The sequence below is a fragment of the Phoca vitulina genome, unplaced genomic scaffold (assembly GCF_004348235.1).
Source record: "Phoca vitulina isolate PV1807 unplaced genomic scaffold, GSC_HSeal_1.0 scaffold19, whole genome shotgun sequence".
Taxonomy (NCBI): Eukaryota; Metazoa; Chordata; class Mammalia; order Carnivora; family Phocidae; genus Phoca; species Phoca vitulina.
The window spans coordinates 15,355,199-15,374,487 of record NW_022589722.1 but is presented as its reverse complement, the minus strand read 5'-3'; the positions used below and the strand labels follow the sequence as shown (position 1 = coordinate 15,374,487).

Sequence of the window (19,289 nt, the reverse complement as noted above, 5' to 3'; positions counted from 1 at the left end):
TCCTGTTGGCTACTAGCTCAGGGCAGAGTCTGCAGGAGAGTCTCTCCTTTTCCCTCCCCCACTCTGCTCTTGCCCACCACGTGTGGGTGCTCTCTTTCTCTAATAAATAAATACATAAAATCTTTGGGGGAAAAAAAAGGAAAAATACTTTTCTTGATTTTGTGATGGATCTTGTCATTAGAAAATTGGGAAAGTGCACCAGTGAAAAGAACACAGTGATGATTTATCTAGTATTTTTGGAATAAAGTGATCCATTTCTGTAAACTTCATAGTTTACAGAATTAAAATATTAAACCCCCAATTTTTTCCTATTATCAGTAATTGTTCCATTTTGGAAATATATTTAAAATATGTATTGCATGCCCACTATTCCTCTGGTGTTCCCAATCTGGAGAACCAGCAGTCAGCGGTCCCTACCACATCCAATCGATCCAACAATGTTACAGGACTTTTTCTCCATCAGTGCCCATGGTTCTTGGTGATGCCACTTCAAAGAATGAAGAGGTAGACCAAACAGAATAGTGGGCAGCAAAGTAAGGTTTATTGAGAGATAGTAAAGCGATACTACAAAGCTCCCGAGGAGGGAGGGGACCCGAGAGGGTTGCCACAGGAGTTTCGAAGTCTAGGGGTTTTTATGGGCTTGTTGGCGGGCTGTTTTCATCTGATTAACCCTCCCTGCGCCTGTCATCCAGTCAGGTTTTTGTCACTTATCTATCACATGGGAAAGGGTGGAGGGCTCCTTCCAGGGTGGTGTAAAATCCTTTTAAAGGTGGTTTCCTCTGAGGGCAGAGGGACCTCTTATCCCTGCCTGCCTGCTTTCCAAATACCCTTCATCACCAAGTCCTGGCAGTTTCATTTACTAAATATACCTGGGATTCTTTCCCTTGTCTTTGTTCTGACCCTCCTCCAAGCCACCAGTGCCCCTTGCCTGGACTCTCTGGTAGTTTCTGACCTAGGGTTGCCAGACTTGACAAATAAAAATACAGGATGCCCAGTTAATTTGAATTTCAGATAAACAACAAATAATTTTTTTAGTATAAGTCAATCCCAGATATTGGATGAGATATACTTACAGTTAAAAAATTATTCATTGTTAATCTGAAATCAAAGTTAACTAGGGGTTCTGTATTTTATCTGACAACTATACTGCCACTGGTCTCACTTCAACTCCGTGGGTCACCTCCAATACATTTTCCACACCATGGTTATGATTCTTAAAATTCTCACCTGATCATGTCACTTTTTGGTTTTTATTAAAATTTCTTGTTATCTTTAAGATTTAGTCTTTGTTTTTTTATTTTTAAATTTATTTTATTTTTTAAGATTTTATTTATTTATTTGCCAAAAAGAGAGAGAGAGAGCACACGCAAGCAGGGGGAGCTGCAGGCAGAGGGAGAAGCAGGCTCCCTGCTGAGGAAGGAGCCCGATGCAGGACTCGATCCCAGGACCCTAGGATCATTACCTGAGCTGAAGGCAGAGGCTTAACTGACTGAGCCATCCCAAGTCTTTGTTTTTTTAAATGATTTTATTTTTAAGTAATCTCTACACCCAACGTGGGGCTCAAACTCACAACCCTGAGATCAAGCATCGCATACTTTTCTGACAGCCAGCTGGGTGCCCCAAGTCCTTTGTTCTTAATATAGCCCTCAAGTCCCTGCCAACCTCTCCCGACCCCATCTCATTGCACCTCCACCCTCTCCACCTTTAGATTAGAGCCTTCAACATGCCAGTCCAGCCTGGAGTACACTTCCCTTCCCACCCTCCCATCTTTAGTCCTCAAGCCTTGGTGTCAGCACCTCCTCCAGGAAGCCTTCCTTGATCTTCTAGGCTAAGTTAACTCCCCTCACAATACTAACTTAATACCTGTTTGTTCTTCTAGAGTGTAAATCCCAGGAGTCTCTACTAGGTACCCTTAGGGCCTGGTAAAATGTCTAGCACAGAGTATTCATTGATAAATGATGAATAAACACTAAACATTTCTTGAACTTTTCTCAAAGATTGGGTTCACCACTATATCACCCATTATCCTACTGTACTGGGAGCTACTGGTGCCTCCATTACATGTCTCTGTTCTTGCCTCTACTTACATTATTGGCCCCAAAATGGTCATATTTTTTTAAGCAGTTTGACTTCTTTTTTAAAAAAATATTTTTTCTCTCTCATTTTTCTGTAATATTATCTGTTAAAGTCACTTCTTCCTTGGGAGAAGAACAGGAAATGGAACTCTTAATTTTTTCTTTCCCTGATCTGTCAGGGACTGAGAACTGAGACAACAAATTTTCTCAGAATTGTATTTATTAGATTTTGAGAGGACCGAGGGGTTTGCTTAAAAGCAAAACTCATGGATTTCAGTGGGTTCCTGGCAGTCTTTTTCCTTTCTTGTTTTTTTTTTTCTGGCTTTTTTAGGTTGCCAGATAAAAGATTTTGAGATAAATGAGATGCCACTGTGTATTTTTTTCCACTGTTCAGAAGCTGATAGTTTAAAATCATTTCATGGGACACCTGGGTGGCTCAGTTAGGCGTCATAACGCCGTCTGGGGCACAGCGACCTTGCATGGTCGGGTCCACTCTCCGTGCGTGCCCAACTCTGCGGATCCCAGAGTACCCGAGAGGCCCCCGCGCACGCGCGGATGGGAAGGGCGCTCGCCTACCCTCCGCTCCTCCCCCCCCCTCCGGCCGCCAGGTGGCGCTGGCTGCCCTGCAGCCACCGTCGCCGCCGACTCTCGCCGGGCCAGATCGGGGCGGCGCCGGCCGCCTCGCGGGCCGCGGGTCCGCCTCCGCCGCGCCGAGGGCGTGGGCTCCCGGCTCCCGGAAGCGGCGGCCGCGGCGCGGAGCCGAGCGGGCGTCGATCCCCCGGAGCAGCAATGCGTGGCGGCCGCCTCTTGTGACCTGAGCGCGGCGGCCGGGCAGGGGCCGCTGAACAGCGGCGCGCTGAGGCGGCGGCGGCCGTGGCTGCTCGGGGCGTGGCGTGGCGTGGCGCGGCGGCGGCGGCCTGATGCTGCTTAAGCTCTTACAGAGACAGACCTATACCTGCCTGTCCCACAGGTATGGGCTCTACGTCTGTTTCGTGGGCGTCGTGGTCACCATCGTCTCTGCCTTCCAATTCGGAGAGGTGAGTAGCGGCGCGGGTGCCCCGGCCCGGGCGCCTAGGACCGGCACGACCCCGCGGCGCCCCGAGCCCCTGCCCTCGCCGAGCCCCGCGGCGCTCCGAGCCCAGGCGTGCTTGCCTCTCGCCTCCCCATCCTCGCTGCAGGTCCGGGGACACGTCCCAGAGCCTGCCTTTCCCCCCGGAGGCTCCTAGAATTCAGATCTCCCCGAGCTCTGGTCTCACATCTGGAATCCAGATCGCGTCCTCCCGACGGTTTGAGGGTAGGCGCTGGTTCTGCGGGTTCCCTTTGCCTCCAGGTGCTTTCTTCGGGCTCCCCAAGTCATTTGATTTTCTCCCTCAGGCCTGTTTTCCTCCACGAAGCCCCCTCGCGGGACCCAGAGTCGGTGTCTTTTCCCATTCCTAAATTCTCCAAAATTCTCGTTCATTGCTCCTCCTATAGGTTTCCTCCTGTTGTCACCCTTCTAATCTTTTCGCTTTTGACAAAGGCACTTTGTCATCATAATCTCGTTTCTTTCCGGATGTCAAAACTTTCTCCAAGGGGTGTGTGTTTCTTTGTACGTGAATTTGCAGTGAGGACAAGGTACTGGCCCCAAATTTAAAGACTTACTTGTGAAAGGGATTTTTTTTTTTTTTTTGCACTTTTGCTCTGTTATTGGGGACAACACCAGTTATCCTGTAGAGGCTCTACTGGGAGATGTGCACACACGAATGTGAGAGATCTGTTGGCAGCTCCAGACATTCTTCCCTATCTCGAGATCAGCTGAGGCTAGGGCCCCTTCATCTGACCAGGAAGCCTTGTCTTGGACTCCAGCACCCAACCTCTTGGGAGCCGGTACAAGCCCTTGCGTCATGGGCTATGCTAATAATTTAGACTCTGGATCACACAAGTCCGGCTTTTCTTGATCTGCTCTTAGTTAATGTGCAATAAAGTAGTTTGGTTAGACTCTGTAAACTCTTTAGAGGGTCCACACCACAGGTTTGGGGAGGTGGAGACACCCAGGTTTAATAGATTTTTTGCCTCTCTGGGTAGTAGATTAAACATTTTCTTGAATGAAACAACCCTTTGGTTTAGGTTGGATAGTTATTATATTATTGACAGTCTAATATGGTATTCTTTATCATAAACAGGCTTGCAGAGACTGGGTAGGTCAGAACTGGAAGAGTACATGTATATGATTTTAGAGAACACATTTAAAAATAAGTATAGCAACTTGGAGAAAAGTTGTGTTTTCAAATTGTTAGACATCTGTTTCCTTGTTTTAATATTTCCCTTTTTTTTTTTTTTTTGGTAGGAGGTTGCAGAAGGTTTTAAAATTAAGAGAATGGTTTTTAGAAATGCCACAGTATACATTTGCTTAAAGTCTGTACCCATGCTGGATTGTAAGCTTCATAAGAGAGGGTGCTGTCTGTTTAACTACTGTAATCCTGACCCAAGCACTGTGCCAGATATTGCCAGCATAGGCCGTCTAAATATTTGTTTAATGAGTGAATGAATTATGTGGCTTGCTTTCCACTTTTAATAGTTCTTGTTTTAGAGGCAGATGAAAATAAGTCTTATACGTCAGGGTGAGAAAGTGCCCCAGACAAGTAAGTGTGGAATATGTACCTAATATTATACCGCTGCTATTCTTTGTTTCATGTACTGCAGTTTAATACAGTGAATAGATCTATGCACAGTTAAGTGTCTTGATAGAAGATTTTTTTGGCCCTGAGTAAATTTAAGTTAGCTGTGTCCTGACACCTCGGCAGTGTGAAGGTGACTGAAAGGTATCAGTTGCTAGAATTTTTCATTTTATATATTCCCATGCCTGGTTATTTATTTACCAAAAGAAAGACATTTGTTAGCTTTGAAATGGGCCACAAATCTTAGAGTTTGGAACAGACAAAAGAAATAATAGATGAAGAATGTCAACACATGGCATGGGAGGTGGAGACAGCTGGCTCAGTGCCACTAATATATTGCCTGTAGTACAATTTCTTTCTTTCTTTTTTCTTTTTCTTTTAAATAGGCTCCACTCCCAACATGGGGCTTGAACTGATGACCTGGAGATCTGAGAGTCGCACAGTCTGCTGACTGAGGCAGCCAGGCACCCCCGTAGTACAATTTCTGCAGCACAGTGGAAAAGAGGAGCCATGGGATTAGGCAGATCAGGGTTTGAATGCTGGTGCCAGTATTAATGATAATAGCTAATATATAGGGCTAACCAGATACTAGGCACTCTCTTAACTGCTTTACATATGTTAACTCTTTTATTTCATTTATTTTTTAATTTTTATTTAAAGATTTTTATTTATTTATTTGTCAGAGAGAGAGCGTGCACAAGCTGGGGGAGCTGCAGGCAGAGGGAGAAGCAGGCTCCCCACTGAGCGGGGAGCCCAACGCGGGACTTGATCCCAGGACGCTGGGATCATGACCTGAGCCGAAGGCAGACGCTTAACCAACTGAGCCACCCAGGCGTCCTATATTAACTCATTTAATCTTCATGACAGCACCCCTGCGAGATGGGCACTGTTATTATACCAGTTTTATATGTGATGAAACTGAAGCATTTGCACAGATCAATCCAGCTAGCTCATAGCAGAGCTGGGCTTTCAACCAGCACTGTGTGGTTCCAGAGCTGTACTACTCTTAAGCACATCTCTTCACGGTCTCTCAACACAGTCTGGTCTGTCCTTTGTATGATTTTGGAAAAGATACTTAATTTTTGAACTCCAGCTTCCTTATCTTTGAAATGGAGGTAAGAACAACTTCGTTGCAGGGTTGATAGGATTAAGTAAGACCTCTTCTACAAGGCACCATTCGAGGCTCCTGTCACATAACAGACTTTCATTAAATGGTAGTAGGTACTGCTACTGTATTATCATCAACTATTTTATGCCCTTAGTCCTTATTTTGAAATAAACCCTTCAAGTAGAATACTCCCATCATACAGTTAATGTTACCAACTTGTTAATAACTTCACTAATTGCAGTACATAAAAAGACTAAGAAGGTCCTTGTTAACTGTGAATTCATTAATAATTTTTCCCCCTCTCAGTATAAGTGGTATTGGCTGCTGCCTTTTCATAAGCCCTTTGTACACTCATCCAAATTTTGAGGAAGAAAAATATAATTGAGGGAGGGAAGTATTAACACATAGTATTTTTAAAAATTTCCCTTAAAGTTGAGCCAGGTAGTTTCTGGAGAACTCTTGGGAACTCTGATTGAACAAAAGCAGAGCTGGATCCAAACCACAGGGAGAGCCCTCAGGATGGGTACTAATAGCCACCCAAGTATACCGCGTTGGGGTGAGAGAAGCAGGTAGGAGCTTATCTAATGTAAACTAGTTGATTGGATAAATCCTGTGGCCTCTGGGAGCCTAAGTCCCCACATCTGCAAATCAGGGCACTAGATCACTATGCTCCTAAGATCATTTTTAGCTCAGAAACTTCTGACTTTAAATATTTGTCCTCTGTTGGTTGATATTTTGTAGACTTTAAAACATGTGTTTTTGGAGTAAAATTTTATTACTTCAGGGCTATCATTATTTAGTTGAGCATTTATATACAAATACACCATCCCTTATCTGAAAATTCTACTGAATTAACCTTATAATTAAACATCAGTATCTTTTACAGTGAAACATAGGAGTATTTTTATTCAGGAAAATAAATACTATAAATAGTTTCCAGTCAGTTGTAGGCCAAGTTTTGCCACCAAATGAGTTCAGGTGGTCAGGTTTTGTTGCCAAATAAGGTACAAAAAGGTCTTCAGTGTTGAGAACTTTCTGGATTTCAGGATTACGAATAGAGGATTGTAAATCACAGCTGGGTGTATATGAGTGTATCTGCATGTATGGAAACAAATAAGTACGCCAAAATTAACTTCCACAAGGAAGCAGATTTAGGTAGAATCTACTCATACTGGGTAGTAACTTTCCCCTGGCCTCCCTACTCCCTTTTGCTTGCCTGCCTTCTGCCATTTTGGATTAATTAGATGTTACTGTTCTGTGAAAAAGAAGGTTGAAAACTGGATCCAAAGTCATGCTCAGCCTTGGTGACCAGTTTCTCATCCTGGCTCAATTTGAAGAAAGAAATACATGGTAACTACCGTGTTTGTATTTGATTAGTTCACTCATTAAACATATATTTTGAGTGTGTTCTTTGTCGAAGGCAACAAATAGGAGGAGTCCAAGGGATCTGGCCTGAGAACTGGGAGACAGCCTCTGGCCTGGTTCTAGTTCCAGCGTAAACTGTGACCTTCCGTGCTTTCCATGCTGTGTTAGTATTCCCAGCTGCCTCCTGGTTTGGGGCAGCCACCCTTATCTGTTATCTTATCTCGTGTAGATTTCTTTCAGGGGTGAGGAAGGCTTTCATTAATTAAAAATAATGTTTTAAAAAGTCAAGATTTCTAAGACCTTCATTTTAGCTTTAATGTTCTGTGAATATACATTTATTGAGTGCTTCATATGAGAAAGCATGAACTATAATGTAATGTCATTTGCACTAGAGAGAAAATGCCAGTGGCCACACAGAGCCTTTTTAAATGGTCTCTTTCTTTTGTGGGGTTTGGGAAAGATACACAGCCCTACTAACTGTCAAAGCAGGGACCTTGTCTTAGTACCTGCTGTATTCTTAGCACCTAGGAAGTGCTTGGTACCCAGTTGGTGCCAAATAAATGCTTGATATGGATGGGTGAATGCATTAGTTAATTGGGTGATCTTAATAAACATCCCTTCAAGTTCATTTCCAAAAAAAAGTTAAAGATTTCTACCCTGAAGCAGACCCATCTCTAGCTACCTTTGATTTCTCAGACACCATTGGTCTGATTGTACTTTGTATGGTGAAAAAGGTGTTAGCAGATATACAAAGAATTACAGCTCATCTTTGGCCGTGTTTGTCTAGTTGAGGTGAGGCCATGCTCTAGATATGAGTAACAATACAAGGAAGTAAGTAATTGAATGGGTACACAGTAATTGCTTAGAAAGTCAGAGGAAAGGAAGAAAATTATGGGTTGAAACATCCTAGAGGAAGTTGAGATTTTTACAAGGAGGCAGGAACTTTTTGCTTTTGAACTGTTAGCGGTTTGAACTGATACCATCAGCACTTTGTTGATGTGACAGTGACAGAGTGTGACAGAACCCAACTCAGACCTGCCTTAAGAAAAAGGTAGTTTTTTGACTCATATTGTTGAAAAACAGGGTGAAGCTTCTCCCAGGGTTGGATAGGGTGCTCAAATGATGACATCAGGAATCTCTTTTTGTCCCTAGTCTCCAGCTCTGTTGGTTTAGTACCCAGGCAGGTGCTGCCCATGTGGGAGGAGATTGCAGCCAGCCGCTGCAGCTTCTAGTCTGTCAGTTGAGTTTCTTTCTCCTTAGTGCCAGCTAGACCGAGGGTGGCCTGCCCAGCCACGGAACGAGTGCCCTTGCTGTGCCCTCGTTAACTGCCTGGACCGTCCCCAGAGCTAGGGTTGTGGGTGGTGCTGTCAGTCTCAACCACAGGGACTGAAGGGGGTTCCCAGAGGGCAATCACGAGGCTGTTATCAAGAGAAGGGCCAGAGCGGCACATGGTCTACACAGTGCCTCGAGCCAAAACCCATTTCCTTTCCTGGGCCTTACTGTTGGCATTGTGACTGTGATAGCTGTTAGCCCTTTACCTTCTTCTAAAGGATGTAAAAGTTATTTCCAATATGGATGTCTTATTAATTATTCTGTGAAACCTGTATTCTTAGTTGGGTGTATTTTTTGTTGTCGTTGTTGTTGGCCGTGTTAATATGCAGTTCATGTGCCCTTATATCTTTCAGCAGCGATTCATTATGTACCTTTAATATGGTGATTTGATAGTTACAGTTTTAGCAATGAGGTCTAAATATTGTTCATTTTGTTAATGCAATTTAGCGTGTTGTGAGAGAAAAAAACTTAACCTTCTTGCAGCACCTGGCACACCTGGTTTGGATATTCTCACTCCCTCATTCTTCACGGAGACTACCCTCCCTGTTCTCCTTGCCCACCCACTGTTCTCTCTCAGTCTTGAATGTTGAGATTCCCCAGGCTTTGCTCCTTGGCCATCTCCTCTTATGGGGGATGTCACGTTTCAGACCCCCATCCAGACGTTTGTGACTCCGCCGTCTCCAGCTGCTTTAATGACAAGATCTAATTCCACACTTCCTTCTACCTGCCTACAGTGCACACCTTACCACTCTGCCTCCCTTTGACAGACAGCAGCACTCATTCATCGTGGTGCTTTTTCTTCACTGCACCCAAACATAGCTTCAGAATAATTCTTTAACAGGGTGGGATTCCTCTAGCTCCTGAGAGCTCTCCCAGAAAATGGAGGAAGAACTTGACCCAAGACCTCAGCAAACCTTTCCTGGAATTGGATCATAGAGGCATTCCTAAAAACACCCCTTGGAAGGAGGAAGAGGTTGCTTTTGGACCAGTCTGATTCATTCCTGAACTTAGGGCCTGTCTCCTGAACATTTGTGTTATGTGGGTATGGAGTTCTATTAGGAAAGAGTAGGTAAGTGGTGCTGGGTAGATCATGGCTGTAAGTGTCATGTTCAGTAAGCACAATTGGCGGGATGTGCAGCAGTTCTCATGTTGAATAAGCACAACTGGTGTGTAGCAAGTGTCTTTATCTCCCACTGGCCCTTTGTATCAACTTGTAGGGTTAGTTCTACCTCTGCCTTTGGGTGAAAATTAAGGTGGGCTTAAGCCTTCTCTTGTCACTCCTAGGTAATAAAAAGTCTTTTTTTTTTAAGATTTTATTTATTTATTTGTCAGAGAGAGAGAGCACAAACAGGGGGGAGTGGCAGGCAGAGGGAGAAGCAGGCTCCCTACTGAGCAAGGAGCCCGATGTGGGACTTGATCCCAGGACCCTGGGATCATGACCCGAGCTGGAGGCAGATGCTTAAGCGACTGAGGCACCCAGGCGTCCTGGTAATAGAGAGTCTTGTGGTCACTTCAAATTATGAAACATAATGTCATTTCAGCAACTTCAAGCCTGTTGAATTTGAAGCCTCTTAGGTAAGGCCTGCTCAGGCCTGCCCTAGGCAGAAAGCCTGCAGTTGAGGAAGGAAGGTTGAGCACAGTGGGCTACTTTTCTCTTGCTTCATCTGATGCTTCTCCTTCACCTCCATAGCCTGTTTCTGGCCCTTTCTAGGGGCCAGCACCCTAGGAGGTTGGAGCACCTAGAAGAGGGAAAGGAAGTGAGGGCAGGAAAGTCCTTCCAAAACAGGTGTGGAGCTTTCTGGAATTTGCAGGTCTCAAAGCTTGTTCTGTCTTGAGTGCTTTCAAAGGGCCTCCTTCAGAGACCACAACCTGAGAGCCATGACTTGCTTTAACTCTGGTGAGAGCAAATGCCTCTTCGTTTAGGCTGGTTGCTTGCTCCTTCCTTGGTCCCTAGGAATCTGATAGTACTGTGAGCCTCTCATCTCAGTCTCATTGCTTTTCTTTTGGGGGGCCCTGGACCTGATCTAAGACGACCCTCTGCAGGTATTCTCTTGGGCGTGGCACCCGTCTGGTGCGTGGGAGACTGACGTGCTTTGCTTTGTAAGAGAGGAAGTTTATCTTTTTCTTCTACTCTTCTAAGTTCTTGGATAAGGCCCCTTTAACAAAAGACAGATTGATAAGAGAAAAGCATACGTATTTATTTAATACAAGTTTTACATGATGTGGGAGCCTACATAAGGAAATAAAGACCCAGAAAAGTAGTTAAACCTGAGTATTTTTATTGAAGGTATAATGAAGAGTGGAGAGTTTGGGAAAATTGTGATAGGATAAAAAAGAGAATGAGCTAAGTGTAGTAAGCTGGGGAAACAAGGCCTGTTCATTCAGATTCCTTTGGCAATACTTGTTCTTTGGAGATAAGGATGCTCCTTTCCTCCTGGTGTAGGGAGGGCACCTCTCACAGAGAGTCTGATTACCTGCTTCAGGGGAAGGTCAGAAAATTCTTCCTGCACCTGCTGTTTCTCAGATTTCTTCAGCTTGAAATATTCAATAAGCCAAGGTGCTGTTATTTTGGGGTAGTGTATCCTGAACCCTGTCAGCTCAAAGTGGGGTAGCGTGGGCTGATTCCAGCGTAGCAGCAACCTCTCCTTTGTCCTCAGAGCAGTTAGCCAGCCTGCCCGTCTGTTTCTTGGGTTGAGACAGATGTGGCATCCACCCACCTGCACTGACCTGTAGTGGGCTGTCTTGGTGGTCCCACTGAGCCCTTTCCCTGGCTTGAGGAGAATGGAAAAAGATCTCCACCTTCCCCCTTTCGATGAGATCAAGTGGATTTGCAGAATGCCAGCAGCTTCCTAAACCCTCCCCTGGACCTTTCTACCATGATTTGGATGAGTTTTCAACTATCTCCTGAGGAAACTTTGCCTCTTGTTTCAACTCTTCACTTTGGAATGTGACATCTGGTTTTTTGGTGCCTCAGGAGAAGCATTTCTACATGCACGTTTTCTTGGTGCAGTTAATGAGTTTGCCCAGGAGACGAAACCTATGTGCCATTTCTGTACTCGGCATCTTGAGCACAAAGACGTTGCCTTCCTTATCTTGGGGTCCCTGCGCCCAGCAGAACACCAGAATCATTCTTCTGACAGCACATCCTTGGTTTGAGCACGGTGCTAGGCCCCCGAGCAGAGAGCAGAGAGCAGAGAGCAAAGCAGGCTGCTCCTGCAGGCGAGGAGTTTATGTTCTGGTTGTACAGTCAGACATGAAATGCTTCTTAATGACAGTTGCGAGAAATGCTACAAAGAAGGAGAGGGTGTTGTGGGAGAGACCAGCAGTGTCCAGCGGGTGCCTGGGTCGGGAGAGGCTTTCTTGATGTAAGTGGAGCTCAACTTTGAAGGGTCAGAATTGCTGAGGCAGAGAGCAGAGCAGGGCAAGTGTGCTCTCTAGGCCGTTGGTTCTCAACCAGGGGCGATTTTGCCCCCAGAGGCATTTGGCAATGTCTGGAGATATTTTAGGTTGTCATACCTGGGGCACGGGGTGGGGTTGGTGCTACTGGCCTTTAGTGGGTGGAGGCCAGAGATTCTGCTAAACATATGCACAGGACAGGCCCCACAGCAAAGATTATCCAGCCCCAAATAGCAGTAGTGCTCAGACTCTGGAACCAGCATGAAGGTCTTGAAGTTGGGGTACATTTGAGAAGGTGAACACAGGCCCATGTGGCTGGAGGCTGGAGAGCAAGAGAAAGTGAGGATCTAGGGGAGACTAGTGCAATTGGTGGTACCCACTTCCCAGCACTTGGTAGATTAGGTGTTCAGGATTTGGGTGTTCTGAGAACAATGGGATGCCATTCAAGGTTACTATGTACTGTCTTTTAGTGAGTGGAGGCCAGGGATGCTGATGAACTTTCTGTAGTGCACAGGACAGCCCCCACAACGTGTTTTCAGGTATTAAAGGTCAGTAGTGCCAAAGTGGAAAAACCTGAATTAGAGGGAGAGCAAGAATGGCTGCAGGCACTTAATCAGGAGCCTTGGACTAGGCTGGTAGAAGGGTATGTTAGGAGAAGTGGATAGATTTGAGAGATTTAGGAGGCAAAATCATCTGGTCTTTATGTTCCATTATGTGCCAGACACTCTGCTGACATCTTGGGATATAAAAGTGAGCAAGATGGGCAAGTTCATTTGCTCTGCCAGATGCTAACTATAGGTGTTAAGTGAATGAATAAGTGCTTTGTTGAATGAATACATACAAAAAATTATTTTTATACATTGATTGTGATTGAGCCTTAGTGAGGAAAGATGGTTTAAATGACATGTCTAATGTATGCAAGGCACCTTGCATACTGCCTGGTGCAAGGTGTTCAGTAAATGCTAAATAAATGCCACGTGTCCCGTCCCAAGACTGTTCTTCCCTTGGCCAGGATGCTCAGTGAAGAGAGCAGCCGGAGAAGACCAACCTTCTGGTCTGGTGCCCAAGGTCACATTGAAAAGTACATTAATCTTTCCTTAAAGACAGAGCTGAAAGGTTCACAATGATTTCTTTACCTGAGTGTGCTTTATTTATTATGTTGATAGGAAAACAGAGGCAGTAAGTGCATTAATTTAATACAGGCTGTGCTTTATTTATTATGGTTGATAGGAAAGCAGAGGCAGTAAGTGCATTAATTTAATACAGGCTGTGCTTTACAATAATGTATGTTATTCTAGCTCCTTCTAAAATGTAACAAGTGTAGCTGTAATAAGTTCTGCGTGTTCACAGTATATCTTGTAGTATCTCTTACTGTCCTTTAGATTGATCGTTCCAGTCTTGTGATCCACATGCAGTGTCTTTAGCAGATGATTAGTCAGCCTGCATGTGATTCATACTTGCACTAAATTAAGCAGGGGAGAAAAGTGATCTTTGAAAAATGTTACAGACTAAGTCACATTTGTGCAGGGAGAGCCTATTGCATTCTAGCGTCAGACTAAAAACCATATTGCCCACTTTAAAATTGCTTCCTAAAATTGTTTCTTCTTTTAGGTTCTAGTTTATCTCCCCACCCCCAATATGCCTTTTATTCCCCCTTCACTACCTCATGCCATTAACTTCATTTCTTTCTTTTTTTTTTTTAAGATTTTATTTATTTGAGAGAGAGAGAGAGCAAGCACAGAGGGAGATTGAGAGGGAGAAGCAGACTCCCTGCTGAGCAGAGAGCCCTATGTGGGGCTTGATCCCAGGACCCTGAGATCATGACCTGAGCTGAAGGCAGATGCTCAACCAACTGAGCCACACAGGCACCCCCATTAGCTTCATTTCTATCTCTGATTAATTCCAAATTGGATAAAACTTCCTTACCAAATTTTCAGAAGTTGTTTATTCAACAGAGATTTACGGAGGTACCTACTTTGGGCCAGGTACTCTGCTGCCTACTAGAGACACAAAGATGATTCAGTTTCTTTCTGCTCTTGAGGAGCTCGCTCTAGACAGGGAGATGGGCAGGCACATAGACAAAATGCATCGTGATAAATTAAGTTGAAGGACGAGGCACGGGTGTTTCTCAGACATAAGTGACATTTGAACTTGATCTTGAAGGAGATAGGATAGATGGCTCAAGGGAAGGAAGCCCCCCCCCCCCGCTACACACACACCCCTTTTCTTTTTTTTATTATGTTAATCACCATACATTACATCATTAGTTTTTGATGTAGTGTTCCATGATTCATTGTTTGCGTATAACACCCAGTGCTCCATGCAGAATGTGCCCTCTTTAATACCCATCACCAGGCTAACCCATCCTCCCACCCCCCTCCCCTCTAGAACCCTCAGTTTGTTTTTCAGAGTCCATAGTCTCTCATGGTTCGTCTCCCCCTCTGATTTCCCCTCCCTTCATTCTTCCCCTCCTGCTATGTTCTTCCTTTTTTTTTTTTTAACATATAATGTATTATTTGCTTCAGAGGTACAGATCTGTGATTCAACGGTCTTACGCAATTCACAGTGCTCACCATAGCACATACCCTCCCCAATGTCTGTCACCCAGCCCCCCATCCCTCCCACCCCCCACCACTCCAGCAACCCTCAGTTTGTTTCCTGAGGTTAAGAATTCCTCATATCAGTGAGGTCATATGATACATGTCTTTCTCTGATTGACTTATTTCGCTCAGCATAATACCCTCCAGTTCCATCCACATCGTTGCAAATGGCAAGATTTCATTCTTTTTGATGGCTGCATAATATTCCATTGTATATATATACCACCTCTTCTTTATCCATTCATCTCTCGGTGGACATCTTGGCTCTTTCCACAGTTTGGCTATTGTGGACATTGCTGCTATAAAGACACCCCTTTCTAATAGGGAAGGATTCCACAGGTGTAAAGGCATGGGTTTGAGAGGCATTATCACCTTTCAGGAACAAAAGTAGTTCTGAAGGGCTGCAGCACACTGGGGATTGAAGCTGGAGAGGCATGTAGTAGCCAGTTTAGGACTTGGCTGTTGAATGATATGAAAGAATTTGGATTCATCCTGAAGAAAATAGAGACCATTCAGATGATTACTATTTTGGGGCCTTTATAGAAAAAAAATTTGCCAATCCCATGGCTTAAAATTACATTTATTCTGGGCGCCTGGGTGGCTCAGTCAGTTAAGTGTCTTCCTTCAGCTCGGGTCATGATCCCAGGGTCCTGGGATTGAGCCTTGTGTCCGATTAGCTTCTCCCTCTCTCTCTGCCCCTCCCCTTGCTTGTGCTCTCTCTCTCTCTCTTTTTCAAATAAATAAAATCTTTTTTTAAATGACATTTATTCCCTTGATGTGCTGGACACTTGGGAGTTGGATCATCTGGGTGGGATTTGGTTGGCTCTGCTACACTTGTCTTTCATCCTCCTGGGACCAGTGGGCCAGCCTATACATGTTCTCAAGACAGTGGTAAAGGCGTAAAAAATCAGGCAGATACTTGTAAACCTACCTGAGGTTTAGACTTAGAACTGGTGTATTCACTGTCTTTTTATTCCCTGAACCATCAAATTTGTTCCTGCCTTAGGAGCTTTGCATTATCAGTCCCATCAGCCTAGAGACCACTGCCTCCAGACCATCATATGTTGGGCTCCTTCTTGTCTTATAGGTCTTAGCTCAGTAACACCTTTTCACCCAACCTAAAGTAGCCTCTTTCAGCAGGCCATTCCTTATTATAGTCCCCTTTTTCTTCTTTTTTTAATAGTACTTAGTCTGAAAATGTGTGTCTGTGTATATATTTAATGTCTTCTCTTGCTCCACCAAAAAGTAAGCTCTGGGAACAGATTTTCTGTCTTATCCAGTCTTTCTGTCTTATTCACTGCTGTATCCTCAGCCCCTAGAATAGAACTTGGCACCAAGAAGTTGAGTGCAGACATACTTTGTCCTAGTATCTAAATATAGAAAGGTCACCTACAGTGATCAGTTTGTTTCTAAATTTAACCTTAATAGAAAGTAGATAGGTTTAGTTGATATACATATATAATTATATTAGGGTTCTTCAAAGAAACAGAACCAATAGGATGTGTATCAATGTGTGTATGGAAATAGATTTATTACATAGAATTGGCTCACATGATTATGGAGGCTGACAGATCTCCAAGATCTGCAAGGCTAGAGACCTAGGAGAGCCAATGGTGTAGTTCTTTTTTAAAAATTATTATTATTTTAGGATTTTATTTATTTATTTGAGAGAGAGAGCACATGGAGAGGGAGAGGGAGAAGCAGACTTCCCACTGAGCAGGGCGCCTGGCATGGGGCTCAATCCCAGGACCTTGGGATCATGACCAGAGCCAAAGGCAGACACTTAACCAACTGAGCCACCCAGGCACCCCAACCAGTGGTGTAGTTCTAATCTGAGTCTAAGGGCCTGAAACACAGAAGAGCTTAGTATAGTCCCTGTCTTAAAATTGGCAGACTCGAGAGCCAGGAAGAGCTGATGTTTTATTTCGAATCCAAAGGGAGGAAAGACTGATGTTCTAGCTCAAGGCAGTCAGGTCAGAAGCAGTTCTCTCTTACTCAGCCTTTTTGTTTTATTTAGGCCTTCAACTGATGCAATGAGGTCCATCCACAATAGGAGGACAAACGCTTTACTCAGTCTATTCCTTCAAATGTTAATTTATCCAGAAACACCCTCGATGACACAACCAAAATAATGTTTGATCAAATATCTGGACACCCCCCTGGCTTAGTCAAATTGACACATAAAATTAACTATCATAGAAATTTAGTAGGTTTTATTTTAGAGCAGCTTTAAGTTTATGGAAAAAACTGCATGGAAAGTACAGAGATTTCTCATATACCTCCCCTCTCCCAGCATATTTTCCCTTATTTTTAACATTTTGCATCAGTGTGTGGTACATTTTTATAATTGATGAACCAATATTGATACATTTTTATTAACCAAGAATATATTGAACATTAGGATTCATTCTTTGTACTGTATAGTTCTATGAATTTTGACAAATGCATACTGTTAGATCATGTATCTGCCATTACAGTATCACACAAAATAGTTTCATTACCCTGATAATACCCTTGCCCTCCACTACACCTAGTCCTTGCTTCCCTCCCCACTGGCAGTCAATGATTTGGGGTATTTTATTTTATTTTTTTATTAAGTAGGTTCCATGCCCAGTGTGGAGCCCAATGCGGGGCTTGAACTCATGACCCTGAGATCAAGACCTTAGCTAAGAGTCAGACATTTAACCAACTGAGCCACCCAGTTGATTTTTTTTTTTTAAACTCTGTATATAGTTACGCCTTTTCCAAAATGTCATATAGTTCATTGCTGGTGTATAAGAAAGCAGTTGGCTTTTGTATATTACTTTTGTGTGCTGCAACCTTGTATCCTGCAACTAACTGTTTATTAGTTTCAGGAGTTTTGTTTTGGTCGATTCTGTGGAATTTTCTACATAGTCATGTCATCTGTCAACAAAGATAGTTTTACATCTTCCTTCCCAATCTATATACTTTTTATTTCCTTTTTTTGTTATTACATTTTTTTTTGAAGATTTTATTTATTTGACAGACACAGAGAGAGAGGGAACACAGGCAGGGGGAGTGGGAGAGGGAGAAGCAGGCTTCCCGTGGAGCAGGGAGTCCGATGGGGGCTCGATCCTAGGACCCTGGGATCATGACCTGAGCCAAAGGCAGACGCTTAATGACTGAGCCACCCAGGTGCCCCATGCCCCATGTGTTATTACATTAATTAGGACTTCAATATGTTGTTGAAAAGCAGTAGTGAGAGATGATATCCTTGCCTTGTTCCTGAGCTTAGTGGGAAAGCTTTGAGTTTCTCACCATCAAGTATAATGTTAACTGTAGGTTTTTCGTAAATATTATTTTTGTTTTAAAAGATTTTATTTATTTACTTGACACAGAGGGAGAGAGAGAAAGAGAGGGAGAGAGCAAGCACAAGCAGGGGGAGCAGCAGAGAGAGAGGGAGAAGCAGGCTCTCCACTGAGCAGGGAGCCCGACATGGGGCTCGATCCCAGGATCCTAGGATCATGACCTGAGCTGAAAGCAGCCACTTAAACAACTGAGCCACCCAGGCACCCCTGTAAATAATATTTTTAAGTTAAGAGGAAGTTTCCTTCTATTCCTAGGTTGCTGACAGTTTTTTTTTTAAATCAAAAATGGGTTTTGGATTTTTGTCAAATGCTTTTTTATGCACCTATTATAATCATATGTTGTTTTTTTTTGCCCTGTTGATGTGATGGGTTACATTAACTGATTTTGGAATGTTGAACCAGGATTCAGAAATTCGTATTTAGAATATATCCCACTTGTTTATGGTATATGATTCTTTCTGTACATTGTTAGATTTGATTTGATAACATTTTATTGAGGATTTTTACATCTATGTTCATGAGAAATATTGTTTGTAATACTTTTCTTCATAGAATGAATTAGGAAGTCTGTTTTCTGGAAGAGATCATAGAGAATTGGTATTATTTCTTCTTTAAATGTTTGGTAGAAATCATTAGTGAACCCATCTGGGGCTGGTGCTTTCTGTTTGGAAAGTAATTAATTATTGAGTCAAATTCTTTAATAGGTATGTGCCTATTCAGGTTATCTGTTTCTCGTTTGAGCTTTGGTAGATTGTGTCTCTCAAGGAATTGGTCCATTTCATTGAAGCTGTCAGATCTGTAGTCTTAGAGTTGTTCATAATGTTCCTTTATTACTCTTTTGGGAGGACTACTCCTCATTTGAGTTATTGTTGTAAAACACAAATAACATAAAATTTACCATTTTAACAATTTTTAAGTGTACAACTCAGTGGCATTAATTACATTTTCATTGTTGTGCAACCATTACCACTATCTATTTCCAAAACTTTTTTCATCACCCTAAGCAGAAACTCTGTAACCATTAAGCAATAACTCCATTCACCTCTTGGGACCTGGTAACCTCTAATTTCTGTCTGTACGGATTTGCCCATTCTTAATATTTTATAACATGGACATTTCATATATTTCTTTACTTGTCCTGGCACTTTCTGCTTGTTTTTCAGTGTTTCTGGGGTGGGTGGGGGGATGAGAGATTGGAGTTGCTAGCTCTGCCATTTTGCTGACATCTTGCTTCAGACTGATAAGTTTTGATTATTGCTTTTTTCACTTAATATTTTATCAAACACTTTGACTATTCTGTATGCTCCACAAAGGAAGATACTTTGTTTTGGCCATTGCTATGTCCTCAGAGTCTAGAATGGTACCACATAATATTTATTGAGTGACTGAATTAAGTTATTAATTTTTAATAATTATTTGAAAATAAG

The 19,289-nt window shown here is 43.2% G+C and overlaps 1 protein-coding gene across 1 annotated transcript in view; it reads left to right on the top strand.

Moving 5' to 3' along the window:
* Positions 1 to 2,836: 2,836 nt before the first annotated feature.
* GNPTAB (N-acetylglucosamine-1-phosphate transferase subunits alpha and beta) overlaps positions 2,837 to 19,289 on the top strand; it is a 73,735-nt gene continuing 57,282 nt past the window's right edge. Inside the window, exon 1 of the mRNA XM_032416236.1 lies at positions 2,837 to 3,112. Within this exon, the coding sequence (XP_032272127.1) occupies positions 2,996 to 3,112 (117 nt within the window). The 5' untranslated portion in view covers positions 2,837 to 2,995. The remainder of the gene's footprint in view (positions 3,113 to 19,289) is intronic.